The 18,741-nt window shown below is 41.0% G+C and overlaps 1 protein-coding gene across 1 annotated transcript in view; it reads right to left on the minus strand.

Moving 5' to 3' along the window:
* The window catches only part of SORCS3 (sortilin related VPS10 domain containing receptor 3), a 293,071-nt gene that overhangs the window by 53,902 nt on the left and 220,428 nt on the right, over positions 1-18,741 (minus strand). The window contains exons 8-13 of the mRNA XM_065638696.1: positions 12,571-12,660; positions 9,383-9,562; positions 7,471-7,617; positions 6,683-6,785; positions 2,365-2,441; positions 2,165-2,256 (exon numbers count right to left, since the gene is read on the minus strand). Of these exons, the coding sequence (XP_065494768.1) occupies positions 2,165-2,256; positions 2,365-2,441; positions 6,683-6,785; positions 7,471-7,617; positions 9,383-9,562; positions 12,571-12,660 (689 nt within the window). The remainder of the gene's footprint in view (positions 1-2,164; positions 2,257-2,364; positions 2,442-6,682; positions 6,786-7,470; positions 7,618-9,382; positions 9,563-12,570; positions 12,661-18,741) is intronic.

Genomic DNA, 18,741 nt, shown 5'->3' on the forward strand with positions numbered 1-18,741 from the left:
CTGAAAGGAACCTCTGTAAAGCAGGCAAAGGCAAACTGGGCTCTCAGCTCCTACAGAAAATCATTCTGTGACCAAAACCTCCCCCAAATCTAAGTACAGGCACTTGTCCATAATGTGCTTTTTACATCCAAAGAGCCTTCACAAGGTAAGACACAATTAAAAGAGTCGTACCTGGGTTGAAGAATACAGTCATAAATGGTTAATACATGACTTACAGCTCTTTCAGTACATGGTTCATCTTTCACTCTTCCTCAGCACAACTTTCCACAGCCTGATGTACCTACTGATGGTGACACCTATGCTTGGCTAACACACGCTTCTCCTGTGTTGGCTTATACTTGGTTAGGTCTAAAGACTTGGACATGGTCTTGATGTCCTCTTTCCTGAGGGCACTTCAGGTGTAGTCATGATTAAGGAGTTACCTATCAGAAGCGAATGTTTCTAGTCAACGCAACACCACATTCTAACCACAGACAGAAAGCCGGAGTCTGCTGGAAGCATCATTATGGGTCAGCACTGTTACTATGCTACTCTATATGTCATTAGGAAGGCTGTTGGCAAGAGGAGGCTGGCCTAGACTTACCCCTGGCTCTGACTCAGTACAGCTATCTATATTATGTTATGACTGCAACAAGTTTGGTTATGATCAAATAAACAACCTGTTTCCTGAACACTAGAAAGCCAGACAAAGATCACAACCCTCATTTTGCGTATAATGACTTGCTTGTAATCCCACGTGGACACACACACACCTCTTAGAGAACTCTTGGTCCCCCTCTCTCAAGAAGATCCTAGAAAAATTACAAAGCCTTAGGAATATGAGCCAATATATCTGGTGGTTAACAATCCACTGTCACACCAAAACTAAAGCAGTCATTTCATTGGCTCGGGTGGTAAAGAAATGTGCTCAAATGCAACATATTCAAACTTTAGTAGAAATCTGTGTTGCAGCCATCACAGAGTTATCTGTCAGGTCAGGAATACAAAGTCCAGAAGCTTTTCATATTAGAAAAAGTAGTCATTAATGTTCTTAAGGTACATCTCTGGAACATTAGCTTGTGATGGGTAAAGATGGCCTGTCTTGAGGTCTCCAGCTTCTGAATTACTGCAATCTAACTGGAAGATTTTGTATGACAATGAGGTGGAGGAGACCTTACCACATCATCACTACTGTCAAACACCATTGCTTTCTTTTTCTATTTGACTGAAGGCCATATTTCCTGTTCTGCATGAAGAGCAGGAGATAGATATATGCGTAGCACCATCAAGCTGAGAGACAACTCAAACTTGCAGACAGGAACACAAAACTTGTCTCTGAAGGTTATTTCTGAGTAGTTCACTTCTAAACAACATTAGAAGCTGGGTAGGTCAGTCCATTAGCCATGCCCCTCTTTTGCTCAAGACCAGAGACTGATGGTGGTGCTACCACACACATTTTCTGTAAACAAGGTGAGTTCTGAATTTCAGAATGCCTCTCTCCCATGCTTAGCTGGTGCAGGAGTGAGAAGGGCAAGGGTTAAGGAGAGGATAATTTTGAGCAGTATCTTTAGTGCTTAGACTGTTATAACCCATTTATACCAAAACAGTATCTTCTACTGAGAAATCATTTTGCTCTATTCCACCCCCAACTCTACTCAGTTACTACAGTGTATCTCTGGAAAGTGATAGTGGAATCCTATGGGAGACAGGAACATTAACAACATATCTCTATTGTCCCTATCAACACCTACTGCCCTCTCCTCTCCCTTCATTTATCTTACCAATTTAATACCAAGTTATGTAAACAAAACCAGAAGCAAGGGATACATCCTTTCAGAAATACCTGAAGCACAAAAGAGGACTTCTTACTCAGTATGTGTGTGTTTGTGGGAAAGAAATGCCACCTGAAGTCTCATAGTAATGACTAGTGCAAAGAGTAATTCATGCATGTGTATGATTACATATGTAGCCGTTATATAAATGGTACAATTTAGAGATATAAATGGTACAACAATCACTGTATTAATCAACAAAACCAAAATTATGGTAAAATGCAGATAGGAATGATCTCATTTGCTCATTTTGTAGACACGAGCAGATGTTGACCAGTTAACACAAAATATATCAGCACCACTGTCAGCTTATCCACATCAGGAAACCTTCTCAAGGTAACAAGTTTCTTTACCACATGTGTCGGATGGGCACTGATGTGCGTTTCATGGCCACTAGTGCCCCTCCCCAATCCAGGAACCACACGTTGTATTCCTCCTCGAAGATCTGCAAACAAATCAGGCACTGGATGAGTGCTCCATTTCACTGGGAATGAAAAACTCAGAAGAAGGATAGCAAAAGGCTCCATGCTTTCTTTTGCTCTGCAAAACATACCTGTCTCCAGGAATTTCCACCATCAGAAGAGACGAATACACCAACATCAGCGTAGGAAAGCTCAGAGCCAATATTGCCTGCAACACAAGCAAGTGTCAGTCATTCTTGTACAGATGAACACAGGACTGCATTTTTCCAGGAAACCAAAAGCCCTTGGCCCAACCAGTGCTTCTTTGCTATTCTTGATTCTATTCTCGTCTACAAACAACACCATGGTCAGGTGGCAAGATTGATTTACAAGAGCTGTGCCATTTGAAACTTGACACTGGGGAGAAACAGTATTAGCAGCTTATTTTCCCAACAGATTGCATTGTCCATAATTGCAAGCCACTAAAGGAAGACACATTCTGGGCAAGAACCTACACACTCAAAAAGCTGTGTATGAAACCTCACATCTATTTGGTACATACAAATAATCAGAATTGCAGCAGAATAGTGGTTGCTGTCACTGACTACCAGATATTTTATTCCATACACATTTTATCTCTGAACTTGTAGTCTTTGTGCTCTGGCTGGTGATTTGCATCTCTGTCATCTGCCAGTCTTTGTCAAGGGTAAGGTAATTACCTCTGTCTCTACTTCTTGTGTAAAGGAGAACATCCAAAGGGAAGTTACTCATATGACTGAGTTTAAAGTTGAAAACCAGGCCCCACTGAAGCCCATGATTATGGGGCTAGGAAGCCTATTCAAGATTCCGTCAAAATGCTCAAACTGATATCAGAACCTGCAGCCAAATAAACAAAGTTTCTTCCTTGGTTTCCTAATTGTTTGCAATTAATGAGGACTATGTTGTAATGAAATATAATGCCACTTGAAGGAAATCTTGTTTGTTTAGCTATGAACCTCACGGGGGGCAGAAACAGTTCAGAGAATGAAGGTGGACCAAATGACTTTGCAGCAGAGAGAAAGAAACTAGATTTTAGACAATATTGATTGTTCTCATTGACCTAGCTATCCCAAATTGTGACTGGTTACATGGTAGGGTTCTTAATTTTAATTTTGTAATTTCCATTATAATGGAAACTGTTCTGCTGACAGCCTTATAGAGTGAACTACTCTACCTCCACCATGCATTAGTGAATGGATGTGCCACACATCAAAACGATGCAACAAAAAGCTCTAACATAGACCTCAACCACATGTAAAGCACAGCAGACCACCATTGGATACACTACCTCAGCGCTTGAAACTGTGTTTTTTCCAAGGTCACAGATCTGAGGTGGCAGAGAGAACCTCAAATCTTACAGTGATATATCTTAATACAGTATAAATCATGAACTTGGACTAATCCCAGGTCTCTGGAACCTCTGAGCATCTAACAATAGTTGCAAGAGAGAGATGCCCACGGAAGCCCCTGCGCATGCTCTGAATAGACCTTATTAGCCTATTCTCCACACTGCCATGAGGTCAGCATCTCACTTCTACTTCCAGAGTTAAAATTTCCACAATGACCAGCCTCACTGAAAAATGTAGGTCTGCTCTAAATTAATTTGTTCTCACCCCTCCACTTCCCAAAGTACTCTGTGGCTCGGAGAAAAGACTCCACAATCACCCAGGAACTGTTTGTTTTCTTTTCTGCTGGCTAGTCAACAGTACCTTCAATCAGTGCTAGGTGGGATTCTGGTGGTATGAACATCTGTCCTATAGGAAGGAGGCAGGTGTAACACTGACTGATACTCCATCAGAAGGCCTTCCAATGATAATGGCCCACAGTCACCACACAGTGGTCAAACCCATAACCTCTTCATTCAAAGCTCATGAATTCTTTGCTTAGTGATCCACTCGTATACCTCCCAAATGAGGCTTTTTAAAGTGGGTGTAATTTCCATGGAAGGAAGGGAGAACTAGTATTTTTCTCTTCAAAAATAGCAAAAGAGAGAGGTGGCACTCTTACACATTTACAGAATCAACAAGAGCATAATAAAAAACACACTAATGAAAATGTTAATTGAATTTCTGACATTTAATGCTGGAAAATGAGAAATTAAAACCCAGGTGTGGGTTGACACACTCCTGTCACCATCATGGAATCCAACTAGCCACATTGTTGTGACAATGCTATTTAAAAAAATTTCTGGCTCAGGGAGGCAGGACAATTCAAGAAAGGCTTTTCCAACAGTGCTCAGGATATAGGAAATGTCACACTGTCCATCTACCCAATCTTCTTGCCTGACACCAGCAAGAGTGACCAACTGCTTTAGATTAAGTTACAAGAAAAAACTGTCATAGGCAACCATGTAGAAGGACAGTTCATGGGGACATCCAGGCTCACGAGGATAAATCTACTGTGTCAATCCAAAGTCTGTTTAGTCCAGTGTCTTATCATGAGTGGAAGTCCTTAAGAATTAGAAACTGACTTAAAGGCAGAAGTCTGAGTTTCGTATCATATTTTAAACACCAAAACTAGAAAAACAGCTTTCTAAACAGGGATTTCCAGATTTTGGCAAGGAAAGAGTAAAAAGCTGAGATTCTGTTGCTACTACTCCTGTCCTATTTTCTGTGCAAAACTGTTCCATTATTTTCTTCATTCTCCCTATCTTCATTCTCCCCATTCTTTCAGCTACATGGATTCAAACCCCATCAAACATAACTAACTTCTAAGCAAGTCAAGAGTATTTGGCAGCTGTACAATTAAATACTAAGACATAATCTTTCTCTTTGCAAGAATCTAACTTCTGCCCTCATATCAAGTGTCCAAGTTTCCCATCATTGTTGAAATGTACCACTGCAAATCAAAGAGTAAGACACAGAAAGTTTGAGCAGCCTGTGAGAGTAAGTTGCAATACTTATCCTGAAACACATCCTCCAACACGGTGAGACATTCCTGTTGTTGTGAAACTGGTGAGTGGAAACAGATGTTTATATTCCCAAGAGGTTAAGCTTTTTATTGTACAAAGCAGTAAGGCAGAAATGATATTCTGCCTTTTAAAGGTTAATTGTTAGACTGGGAAAGCATTCATCCCATGCACTGGCAGCTTGAAAAGAACCTCATTTACTAACAATTTAGATCAATGCCTAGAATCTCACTGTCCTGCTGCCTCTATTTGCTTCCTAAAAGGTTAAAGAAAAAAGGCTCTGCAATCACAGCATCATGAGTAGGTCTTGCTCCAAAGCATCCATCTAGCATGTGTGATCTGCCAGGAGTGATGACTCCACTCGACTATGCATAGGAAGATTTGGAGGTTTAAACTAAATTATCTTGCCCTGTTTGGCCTGGATCAGTGAACTGGAAATCACATGATGTTTCCCTTGTTGAGATACAAATGTCATGCAGGGAACCTGTTTCTCAGGTTCTGGGTTAGTCTGGCAGACACATGGAAGCACAGAAGGACGTAAGAATGGAAAAGGCTGGAAGAAACAGTGTAAACTCATATAGACAATATGCTAAAATGACACAGTTGCAAGCCACTGCTAGGCTGAACAAGACAAAGGAGATAAAATGAGCCTTAGAAAGAACAGTTAAGCTATTTGGACATATTTTACTACATGTAGGAGACTCCCTGTGAAAAGGCAGGGCAGCCTACATGCTTCAGAGGCCAGCCATTCAGAAAGCATTTTGTTAGCACAGCAGCTCCCACAGAGCTGTGGAAGTTCTGGGTATGGTTGGTAGCCCCATCCATCCTGATTAGGTTGCATGCTGTGTGCACACAAGGACTGTAATGGTTGTAAGATTAATTACACTGGGTCAGCCATTGCCACTGCAAAGCATTATAGCAGGTCACTATTAAAACATTGCGACCTGCCAAAGCACTCCTTTGCAGAACAACCCACAGTAACAATGACCCATGCAGTGTTGATGAAGTGCTGCTAGTCTGGGAGCAATGCAGTGTTGGAAGTAGGTGCTGTGCACAAGACAGGCACTCTTGAAGTCAAGGTTTCACCTGACAGACTTCGTGACAACTCTACTTGCTACTCAAAAGGTGGAATGTATTGAGATCTCCCAGGAGCATAGCCATGATTAGAGGCCCTATTTTCATTCATGGTAACTGCAGTAAATGGGTAGACATCTACAGTAGCTGGTGGAATGACGTCAAGTGAGAAGAGTTAGTAATGGCAGTTGGTAATGATCCCTTGCACCTGTGGGCTTAGACCTACATATGGGTTACTGCATAGCAACAAACACCTGACAGGTATGATCTTTTTTAAAGTGAGGGGCCACATGCCTTCTCCTAGCCCATAGCAAACAGGAGTTGATGTGAATTAGCTCAGCAATTTCTAAAACAGAGCTGAAACTTTTTATACCAACAGGAAACATCTTGTATACTCTCAGGCTCCCAGCGGGGCATGAGTGAGCGGTAAGCAGCACTTATGTTCTTACCTGTTGCCACCAGCAGCCCAGGAGCTGTCTCTTTGCTGGAAATGCTTCCTGAAGTATAGGGATTTTCTGAGAGTTGCAGATGTAAGTGCAATGAGCAAAAGGGCTGTTGACAGGAAACAAACAAAAGGCAGAAGCTTTAATATGCAACAAGTTAAATATTAGAGGAACCCTTGTTGACTGCACACAGATGGTCTGATCCTTCTGAAAATGACCCCTCTTGTTCTCAGCACTGCTGCAAATAGCAGCATATGTTCATTTCCTGAATAAGCACCATGAAAGTAGCTGAAAACAAGAGAAGCAGGAACACTGCATTATAAGCAAGCACATCTTTTTTTTTTTTTACCAATGATCTGATCTAGAGCACTTTTTCCAGAAACTTTCTTATTCTGATTTAAGTTCCATAAAAATATCAAGAAAGATGATCAGAATTTTCCATTAAAATCTATGAAGCTATAGAAAAAGAAATCAACTTGCTTAATGCCCAGTAGGTCAAGAGAAAAAAAAAAATATGGAGAGATATTAACCAGTGAAACTCCACTCCTTTGAAATACAGGGGTTACAGCCTATGGTAAAATGGCTGTTCACTGAATGGTGTTGAATTATGGCAGTAAGACAAACCTGAAGTTATTGTCTGTAAACTGTGCCCTGTTTTGGAGCACCTGGACTCTGCAGTTCTCTGACTGGCAAGAATCCCTCCCACCTAGCTTCACTGGAAGTTTATTTAACCCAGTGACTAATAAGCAGGTGTGAAGGAGTCAACTGTGCTTTGGAAGAGGTCTGCCACTCACCTGCTGGCAAACTACAGGATCCCCTCTTAGATTAGTGTCTGGTGCCTGCAGTAAATGCCAGTCTCTGCCCTTGTTGTAGGTAATGAAAGTCTTAATTTGGTCATCTATCTTCTTGTTAGCCAGGAATATGCCTTTGATCCCTGCTACCTAGGAAAAATGGAGAGAGATGAAAAAATACATCGGAAGAACAGGCCAAAAGTAAGGCCCATCTGTGCACTCTCAGGAGTGGATGGTCTCCGAAAAAAACCAATAAAGTCATCTCAACCCAGCCTTCAAAGACTGTGAATGCATTACATATACATCTTCATGATGCCTGCACATCTTTCTCTCTCTGGAAGAAAAAAACAAGGATGTCCACAGAGCAAATCCCTAGGAAAGAGACAACTTTTGGATTTCCTTGAGTGCTTGCAGACAGGCTGACGATGGGCTTGAAGGTACAGCATGCACCATGTCACACATGGGCGCTGCGAGCCTGAGGATACAGTCTGCCCCACTCCCTCCACAGATTCCCATGACTTTGGAGACAATAGGTCACATCAGAAGCAGTGTGGGATCTTTTTGTATTGGTCTTTTTTTTTCTTTTACACAAAAGATGGAAATCCTGAATGTGCTGAAACACTGATGTTCTGCAAACTTGATTTCTTCACTTCCCTTCCACTCCTAAATTCTGTCAAAATCAACCCAGTTGTTCCAAATGTTTTGATTTTTGTCAGCAGCACCCATTCCGGCCGAATGTGCTCCTGACAATATGTCCCCAAGAAGATTTTGTGTTGAATCTGGTTTCTGTTGCACAGCTGTGAAAGTGAGGCAGGAAGAAGGAACTTGCTGGATATCTGCAACTTCCTGGCAACGACCAGGATAAAAACCCTTCCACTCTAAAGCCCCTTGAGTGACTCTGTGAAAATCTCTATCAGCATTTAACGATAAAGAGTTTGTGATACACACATAGGGAATACAGAATTTGCCAAGGAATTGGAGACGATGCATGTTTATTGTAGTTGGTTCATCACAATAAAGAAATACATCATTTTTCAGGGGCAAGAAAATGTGTTCAACTACGTGAAAACAAAATGGAAAGTCTATTCTTTATACTGATCCATGTGTTATTTTTGAGGTTTCTCTCATTGTCTTAAACTAGCTGGATTTTTATGAACAAATTGATGATGTTGTTAAATAGCCATTATTCTGGCTGAGATAAATAAACATAATCCTAACTTCTATATGTAATTGCAAACACATTTCTCCATGTGGCAATAGAACTTGGGATCCCAAGTGAGCCTGCAACCACTACTATTAGTATTACCAATTAGTTGCTTGTTGCTGGCAAAGCACTGAGTCCTGAGCCTCAGCAGATCTTCCGTACAACAAGTTATGACACACCAAAACCAGAATGCTCTGAAGAAACCTGGCACTGGAACAATGGCTCTGAATGGACTGGTTTTGGCAGAAGAATGAGAATGGAAGATGATTCAGGGTAGAAGTTACCTAGCTGTTATCTCTGAGCAAATGGCATCTATAAACTTTTGCTTATAATTCATAAACTGCTCAGGGCTCATGAAGGTGGAATCCACATTCCCTGCCTGCGAGCAGGTGTCTCTAGCTGTCCAAGGGGAAAAACAGTATTTTGAGTCCTTCTCTAGACATCCACATTAGGATGAGAAAGTATAACAGCTTTCACTTTTGGAAATGCCATATAGCTAACCAGTTATTGACTTGAAAGCAACCAGTTGTCACACCTATATCAGAATGCACGGCATCTATTCCCACATGAGCCAGCTCAGCATCAAATCCAATAAATGCCCCTGGGCTGATCCCAAAACAAATGAAGATCCTGGAGGGCTGGTAAGGGATTTATACTTGCTTGAACTAGCAAGCAGTTGCTGTTCTTTGTAGGGTGACCTTTACTACATACCTCATAAAGGTCAATGATAATATTTCCCTCCAGTCCTCGACTGCTTTTCACGTTTTCCAAGGCCAGGGTGAAGTACACCCCTCGGGTGTCCGAGATATACAGGTTGTATGTATCATTCTGGTTCCACTCTTGAACAGCTGCAAACACCTGATTCTCATCTGTGCTGATAATATGCATGTCCTGTTAAAAGAAGACAAAAGGCCTATTACTGAGGATCTCTGTATTTCATTGCCCTTTGGGACATGTAGTAATCACCATGACTTATGAAAGAATGGAGATGGAGGATGAATTATAGGTATGTTAAACAATTTTCTGTTAGAGCAAGCCAATAAATTACCACCATTGTGACTTTTCTGTATTTCATTTTTTTAATGATCACCAGCTGGGCGAAGGGTTTTTGCTTCCTTCATTTTTAGTAGCTTCAAGGAACTTCATCCAGATTCATTTTTTATTTATAAATTTGAAAGTCAGTTTTATCACCCATGGAAGATTCACAACCTTGGAATCTAGAGTCCTCATAGTCACTAAACATGATGGTGTAGTACCAGACTAAAAGCAGTAACAATTTCCATCCACATACTGAACTAATGTGCTTGTGCTTCCAACTGGTAAAGAAGCAGTTTCAAAAAAACTAGGAGTTCACATTTATTTGAGGCTGAAGTATGAAGATCAGTTTGAGCTAATGCTGGTAGTGATTTTTAATAACATACTTTTCTATTGAGAGTTTGTCTGAGATCTATTACCCACTACCTACAGGCTAACAAATAATCTATCCACTAACATGTTGGATTCCTGCTCCTGACTAAGATATGAAGGTCCAGCAAGGGTTTCTCCATTTAGTCTTAATATCAGAGATTTAACAGTGAAGTTTCTCAGTGTTATTTTAAAGCAGATTCATGGAAGTGGTTTCCAGGGGGGTAATGAGTATTGAGGCACTTGATCCTTGCCACCATTGTTGAACGAGCTAACACTAGTTCAGCTAGAGGCAAAATCACTGTGGTTATGTGGGACTTCATTTATCTATTTGTATCTATTTAAAATTTCCCTAGGGTGCCAAGGAGCCTCGATTAATTTCGTGCACTGTTTCTGCATCAAGAAACCATAATTCTGGAAGTCTCCCAAAGGATGGAGTGACCTGATTTTTGGGAAGAATATCTGGAGGAAGATCAGCTCAATACCTCCCTCCTGCCTAGGAGGCAACTTAGTCTTCTATATGAGATACCTAGATGAAAAGTTGGGGTTGATCAGATGGGGCTATTTCTATTAGACGTAACAGAGCCTATCAGCGTGGGACGGGGAGAAAAAACATTTGAGGACCTAATTCTGTCCCAGTGACTGCAATTGGTGGGAGACTTGCCATTTCCCTCAATGAAGGAAAAATAAATCAGGAAGTTTTCTCTTGTCCAACAGCTCTAATTCCTTAAAGATTAAGTTACATACCGAACCCATTCCAGCAGTGTGAAAATAAAGCAAAACACCCAATTACTTCAATCTGTTTTGACCAGTTGCAGTAAAAATATTGCATTACTCTATTGCCAGCTTCACAAATGTACAACTCCAGCAGAGTTCATTAATCTACAGCTGACAGCATAGTTATTACTGTACAGCAAAACTGTTCTAGTGACTAAGGGCAGCATTAACAAGCCTCCTTTACGTGGCTAGAAGACTTTGCCATGACATCTAGCTTAAAAGTACTTTTGATTTTTAAATGACATAAGCATCCCTGGTTTTATGCTATGTACTAATTCCAAACCAGGACCACCAACTAATGTCTTATAACAGGCCAGCAACCTGTGACTGAGTTAGTCAATAAAACAGGATGATCACAGGGCAGTCAATCTCACTATCCACTTGTATTTTTAATGAGTGGTGGCTTTCAAGGACAATCCATAAAGGTGACAGCATAAATAATGTTTTTCTCCTGAAAAATGTCAGTAGGGTTTTCAAAAGTTAATGTGTGGTCAGACATTCGGAATCCCACACCACCACCATGGAATTACAAACAAAATAAACCATATATGTCCTATGCAGGTGTCAAAACACTGTGGACTGTGATCAACCCAAATGGGAAGAAGTTGAAGGGCAACATCGGGAGTTTCAGGTGCAAATTTCTCACAACTCTTAAGTTTGCAGGAACAAGTTGAAGCAAATGTGCCTTATCTGCTAGACTGCAGATATCCTGTAGGCAATCAGAAGGGTAGAGATCCAGACCACAAGGCAAACCTAACCAATTATCTTACAATTATCCCACCAAAATTTTCACTTGTGGAAGGAAGGGGAGAGGCATTATTGTTGATTATCAGCTCTTTATGACAGTAGCCTCAACAGCCATTCTGAAGCTCCAAAGAGCAGCAGTGGCCTCAGCTGCCCATCTTGCTACCCAGAAACTTATACCCAGGCAAGGCACTGGAAAGGTTGGTCCTTTTTGTTCTGCACAATCCCAAGCAATGACTACACTATGGAATCTGCATATAATTCCAGGGACATATTCTCCTTGCTGAGGCTTGCACTGCCTAATCTGGTAGAAAGGTAAAGCTTGAGAAGGTGAATCCAAGCACAGTTGTGTGAGAAGTACCAACTTCCCTCTCTCCCAGGTTTGCCAGTCAGTGTTACTCTTAGGCCATCTCAGTCATCTCCTGAACAGCATCGCACCGTGGTTCTGTGTGTTCAAGGCATTGGTAAGGCATAGCTTTTAGGGAGCCAACTCTGCCTCCACGACTTCTTGGCAACATCCAGCCACAGGATGGGGACACTGGAGCTGCTATACCCTGTGCTTCTCCCATCGTACAGAGACTGCAGTAGTGCTCAGCATCTTAACCATTCTCCAGAACCCTCAGTATCACAGCCAGGCTTATAAAGAAATCATTAATAGAGAGCAGAGTAGGACTGGTAGGAAAGGTGTTTATAGAAGACTAGTCAAGGAGAAGTTGGTTTGAGCTCTGTTTTCTGAGATACCTGTTCATTCCTATTTGCTCTTTACAGAGGAAAAAAGAAACTGTTCTTCCTGAAACACTCACTAATCAAAGGCAAGGAGAGGTAAAGATCCCAAATCTGTATTTAAGAATAATCATTCAAGTAGCACAACAAATGGAGCTCCCCAGAGAGGAACTTCATCGAGGTGCTTCACCACTGGGCAGGCTGTGCTATTCAAGATATTACATCTCTGTGTTCATAAATGGTGCACTCACCTTAGGAAGAGAGTATTTGGGCAATTTAATCTGCGCGAAAGGCTCCCGTCTGTATGACACATAGTAATTTGCTCTTCCACCAGCTGTCACCTGTGGAAACACCAAAAGAAGCTGAGTGATGACCCTTCCAAAACACTCCGTGCTGACACCTCTAAGAAGGGTTGACAACCTGTCTTACAGATATCTTTTCTATGACCTGCACAGCTGTCCATAAAAACATCTGTATTACGCCAAAGAAATTCCAGACTTGAGAGGGCCGGAGCATTAGTTATTTAGGCTGTTCTACTGAACTTTCCGTTTTGTCTCTCGTGCTTCAAATCCAGCTTGATTTTAACATCTTGGGAAGAAGGGAAATGTGGGCTTAAAGTTTAAGGTCTTGAGTAAAAGAAAGATGATGATCTGGTTTCATTACATGGTTCCAGCATGACTACCTTGGGCAAAACATTTAAGGTCTCTGTGCTTCTGTTCCTCTCCTGCAAGGAGGAGATAACATCTCTTTTCTCTGCTGCTTCTCAGCCTTGTCTGTTTGTGCTCCAAGTTCCTTGGGGCCAGGGTTGTCTTCCAATAACCTTTTACAGTGACTAAAAGAAGACATCCACATGACCACCGTTTAATGCAAAGAGTAAATGCAATGAATGCATTCTTGGAAAGCTGGAGCTAAGCTCTGAGATGCTCCTTGTTACTATAAAAATGGTTTCTCTGAAATCATACTGTCTCTGAACAAGGATGTGGGGGGAACTGATAGGCATCCAAACCTGAGGTTTTATGGACTGAACAAGCTGTAAAGGCTACACATAAATGCCATGCATCAATAAAATCTAGCCCTGACAATTTGTAAAATATGGGATTTTAAACCTGTCACTAGTCATTTACTCCTGCTGTGGATGTTCTTTCTGGTACCATTTCAGGCCTTCCTACAGCAAGGCTTACATCAGTGAATTTGCTATATCCTGCTGTTGTGCCAGTCTTGCAGGTTTTAAGATAAAACAATACATAAAGCACTTCTCTATTATATAGAATGTCATTTTTTTTTGCTTCTTAAGTTTTCAATAAAGCTAACAGAAAGGTCCTAGATTCTTTCCTAGATATACTTCCTTTTATCTGACAGTGATATTTCAGAATGAGCTTTTATGGTATATTGCTATAGCATCAATTATATTCTCAGTAATGATATTACCTCTAGATAGTGGCTTTCTTCCCTAGAGAAGCTGTCATTCAAAGGACACAATATTACTGGTCACGAAATTTGATATCTAATCAACTCAAGATAAGGCTTTTCTATTGACAGTTTGAAGAACTGGAAAGAAAGCAAGGTTTAGAAATAGGACAGGCTTCTACACTAAGATTTCCCCTTCTGCTTGTTCACCATTTTTACTTGTGAAGTTATCACAGCTACATTTAGTGCTCCCAAAAGAAAAAAAAACACAAAACAAACCACCACCATTATACCACATACCATATAAGAAGGCAGAAAAATTACCCATATCCCACACAAGCTCCATACAGACAATATATAGCTAAAGTCAAGAGGAAACATAGCCAGGAAAATCTAAAGCAATTTGCCTAGAGTATCAAAACAAGGCCGTGGCAGAGGCAGGGAGAGAACATGAGTCACTTGACTTTCACATCATATAAGTGCACTGTGGACTGGCACAGTAGCATTTTGGGGGTCTGCACTCCAGCTGTGAGGATGGTGAAAGGGCTGTGTTATTTCTGAAGGACATCTTTCCTATCTAATATTGCTGTATCAAAATCTAGTTTTCACAGGAGAGAACAGACCATGCAGTTATTTCAAGCTGAGTCTAACTCAAATGCAAAAATACATGTTTGCAGTATCACAGAATAGTTTGGGTTGGAAGGGACCTTTAAAGGTCATCTAGTCCAACCCCTCCACAATGAGCAGGGACATCTTCAAGTGGATCAGGTTGCTCAGAGTCCCATCCAGCCTGGCCTTGAATGTTTTCAGGGATAGGGCATTTACAACCTCTCTGGGCAACCTGTTCCAGTGTTCCACTAGTGGTAATTGTATCTCTTGTTGTCCAAAGGACCCCACACTTCTAGGTCATATCATCTAAATAGCACAGGGAATATTTAAATATCTCCTCTTGGTGGTATTTCTGACCTCAACTGGAAGATTCAAATTCTCACATGATACCACTCTGTCACATGAGCTCGTTTTACATCACTCATGATTTCAGCACCAGCTCTAATTTGTACCAGAGTCCAGATAGGACTGAATGTGTCCACTGACTACTTGTAAGGACCCTGGGTTCAATATCCACTTCTTCTGATGGGCTGAGACAAGATGATCAACTCATCTTTAAGATGCTGACATGAATATTTACATACTTTGTAAATGCTGTGATGTCTAATTAACACTGGGAACAGTACACTATCTTCAGCTTAATCACATGAACATAAAGTAGCAGGAATATCAAGGGGTGATCAAATTCCCCCTCTGTACCAACACGGGATCTGCTTCAGGTCTGCAACACTCAAAAAGATTTACGTAGGTTTTTGGCTTTATGCCACTGAAAAATGATACCTGGAGGTTTTGTTCTGTTTGGATTTTTTGTTTGTTTGTTTAAGGCAGAAAGGTAGGGTTCAAACACTATTCAAGTTCACTATGCATTAGCTAAACTCTGTTCTAATCCTCTACCTGGACTAGGTAACCTTGACAAAGGTTTAGAAATAGAAATCTTTGTGGTCTGTGGTATTTCTGAGCCAGTTAATATGAAGCCACCCACAATTCTGTTGGCAGGAGCTATGTGAAGTTTCTCCTAGCCAGGACCTCATCTTGGCGTGAGTTACATCCATGGTTATAACAGTTCTGAAAAATGATCAAGCCTTCAATAAAGTTTTGGCAAGCACTGTGGTAGCGAATGAATTTTGGAAGGCCCAACTTAATTTATTTTGATGAACTTTTCCTATGAGCAAACTCTCCAACACTGTATATCCCAGAGATTATGATTGTGTTTTGCCCTCTAATGCCTCCTTTTAGTTCACATTTGATGAATGTCACCCATTTATTTGCTGTGAGCTCTTCTGTCATGCTCAGTACAGAATTAGCTGGGTTTGTCTTTTTCTTCCTCCTTTGCTAATGACTGGATCACTTATCTGTTTTTCTGGATTTCTATTTTATGTATTTAATTGGGCTCCTGACCAGTGGAAATGATTCCTTTGGACAAATGTGTTTGTCACTAAACACATCTATCTTTCCTAACCTGTGTTCTTTCTTTCTCCCTCCATTCATGATATCCTACTTTAATACTTGCACATTTTGTTTCAAGACAAAAGTATGGTCTCATCATTTGACACTTAAGAACAGAAACATCAGAAGTTTCTCTTTAAGAGCCCTGAAAGTTTCAATATTCTGACTCATCCCCCGGTACTGATCTGCAACGAGACAGAGTACATCAAACATATAGAAGACAACAAATATATTCACAATGCTGCAGAGAATTATAGAAAATCTGACATGGAATCCATTCATCTCCTTAATTTCTGCGACATGTCTAGAAACACACTAAGCCATTTCTCATGTTAATGACTGAATATGAAGGGTGAGTGTCACGAGGATGGAGCCAGGCTCCTCTCAGTGACAACCGATGATGAGACAAGGGCCAGTGGGTGCAAACTGGAACATAGGAGGTTCCACTTAAATATGAAAAGAAACTTCTTCACGGTGAGGGTGACAGAACACTGGCACAGGCTGCCCAGGGAGGTTGTGGAGTCTCCTCCTCTAGAGACATTCAAAACCCGCCTGGACACATTTCTGTGTAACCTCACCTAGGTGTTCCTGCTCTGGCAGGGGGATTGGACTAGATGATCTTTCGAGGTCCCTTCCAATACTTAACATTCTGTGATTCTGTGAAGGGCAGGTTTTGTTTCTCCTTTTTTTCTTAGATAGATGTTCTGCTTAACTAAAAAAATATGTACCATCTAAAAGAGTTCAGAAAGCAAACAGAATGAGTTATGAGGTCCCAGAATTTAAAGACACCCCAGATGATGTCAGGAACTGTAGACCACAGAGTGCCAGGCTTCATTCTCATCTTCCTGGCTAGCTGATGCTGGGAGCCATAATTTCCAATGTACGGAAGGTATTCATGTAACAAATATAGAACTACTAAATCTCTGAAACAACTCTGGGCTAAGAAAGACCTCTCCTGCCTCATGCTGCTCAAAGAACTCACAGAAAGCCTAAAGGAACATGCACTGATGCTGACAATTAAACACGATATATTAGAGGCACAGCCTTGGTGGAGAAACAGTGACAGTGTGCAGATGGTGGACACTTCCTAAGCTAATGGCTGCAAGAGAATAGAGGGCTCTTTTCTACACAGTTTATCAGCTTGAATGGTTTATAAAAATAACAATCGCCCTGCACAGTTATTGGAATGGGTCATCTACTTTTTACACTGTTGATAATGTTCAAAGCAAAAGAGAATTGATAATAACGTGGATCAACCCACAATGACCAGACACGTTTACACATTTGCGATTCCTGTAATTTACTTCCCACTTCAAGCAGAGTAAATGGTGACTCAGTCCATTACAGAACCAAATTTTAAACTTCCTCATTAATAGTAAGTCTTTTGACGTTATTTACAATAAACCCCTCATTTTTTACCTGGGGTGACTTCCCAGTAACATGAAATAAGTTGGTAGAAATAAAGAGATGAGATGCACTGTGTCAGCATTGTAACAGCATCCTGGATCTGTGCTCTCCACCTCCACAGGGTGCCCTGGCATCCCTCCTCACTGCCTTAACCTTAGTTACCCTTTCTCCTTTGTATGGGCATAAAATCCACTAAATCAGATGGTGGGTTAAAGCATGGGGAAGTGGCAAGTTAAGCAAGCAGACTGCTGTGCTCACACCTTTAGTGAGGGACTTCGGTTCTCTTAAGAGCCAACTACCGTCTAGGCCTTGCACAGGTTTGCCAGCATGAGGATTGAAAACTTGTGCCTCCTCTCCCAAACCCTGCCCCAATGCCAAGTCACAAGGGATTCAGGAGATGAGGAAGAACAAGCCTAGTGTAACGTTCTTCCTTCTTGATTATCCACTGTGGCCAGGATAAACAATCTTCCAGATATTTCTGTGTAATGAGGTTCTCCACTGCCCCAGCATAAATCACATCATGATAGGTACCATCTAGTCGGAATTGTCTCCCTGGGGTTTTCATTAATATCATACCTTCTGCACAGTCATTAAAGCAATATGCAATTCCCCAAATGTGAGGAGATATGCCTCCCTGTGCTGCAGAGACATACAGATTAGTGTTTCTGTACCTCAAGCTGCCTGGTAAATTCAGTAAGTTTTGAAAACATGCCACTTTTTAGGGTCTCAGACCATCACTGAAAATTTGCTAAGACAAAGGAGCATTTATTATACTGGCCAGTCCCTGTTCATTTCCCTCTCCCCTCAGAGATATGATGGGACAGAGTATTCTCAAGAGAATATATTGGACCTGTTTCAAAAGCGACTCCTGCAGATAATGTGCATGGTTACACCAAAACACGAGTGAAGTTAGAGCTGCAAATGCAGATTGCCCACACAGAAACCAACTTAAGAGAGGAACATGGCTATACACATTAAATCTCCTTTTGAAGGATTTCAGAGCAAACATATGAGTCTGCCAAGGTAATCCTTTACATCTTCTGCTGCCGACAACACTGCTGATAAATCCAAGAACATGAAGGGAAGGGAGAAAGTGATGAAAGAAAGTACAGCACAAAAAGCCCTAGAAAAAAAAAATATAAATAAATAAATAAAGGAAAACGTTAATCATTTTTAATCAACAGATACTTAAGTTCAAAATCTGATACTTGGCCCAGCAAAGATGAAACAGTTCTAGAAATGGATGAAAAGAATCCAGCAGTGAAAAGGAAAATAGATAACTACTTATTGCCTGTCTTGCTTTAAGAAGAGCTTTTAACTAGCACCTGGGATGCACTTTCTTTCATCTGTATGGATTAATTTCCCCCACTGGAGTGCTGTCCAGCATTTTAAATAGGGGCAAGACAAGATCAGCTGTAGCAAGCATTATTCACCAGTAAAACAGGTGTAATCATGTTCATCATTTAAACGTCTTCATCCTATTAGTTTCATAATAAGCTTTTAATGATTTCTTCAATAAAAGACTCAAAGACCAAACCCTACAAGTTGGAGAG

This window comes from Caloenas nicobarica, chromosome 7 (genome assembly GCF_036013445.1).
Source record: "Caloenas nicobarica isolate bCalNic1 chromosome 7, bCalNic1.hap1, whole genome shotgun sequence".
NCBI classification, from domain to species: domain Eukaryota; kingdom Metazoa; phylum Chordata; class Aves; order Columbiformes; family Columbidae; genus Caloenas; species Caloenas nicobarica.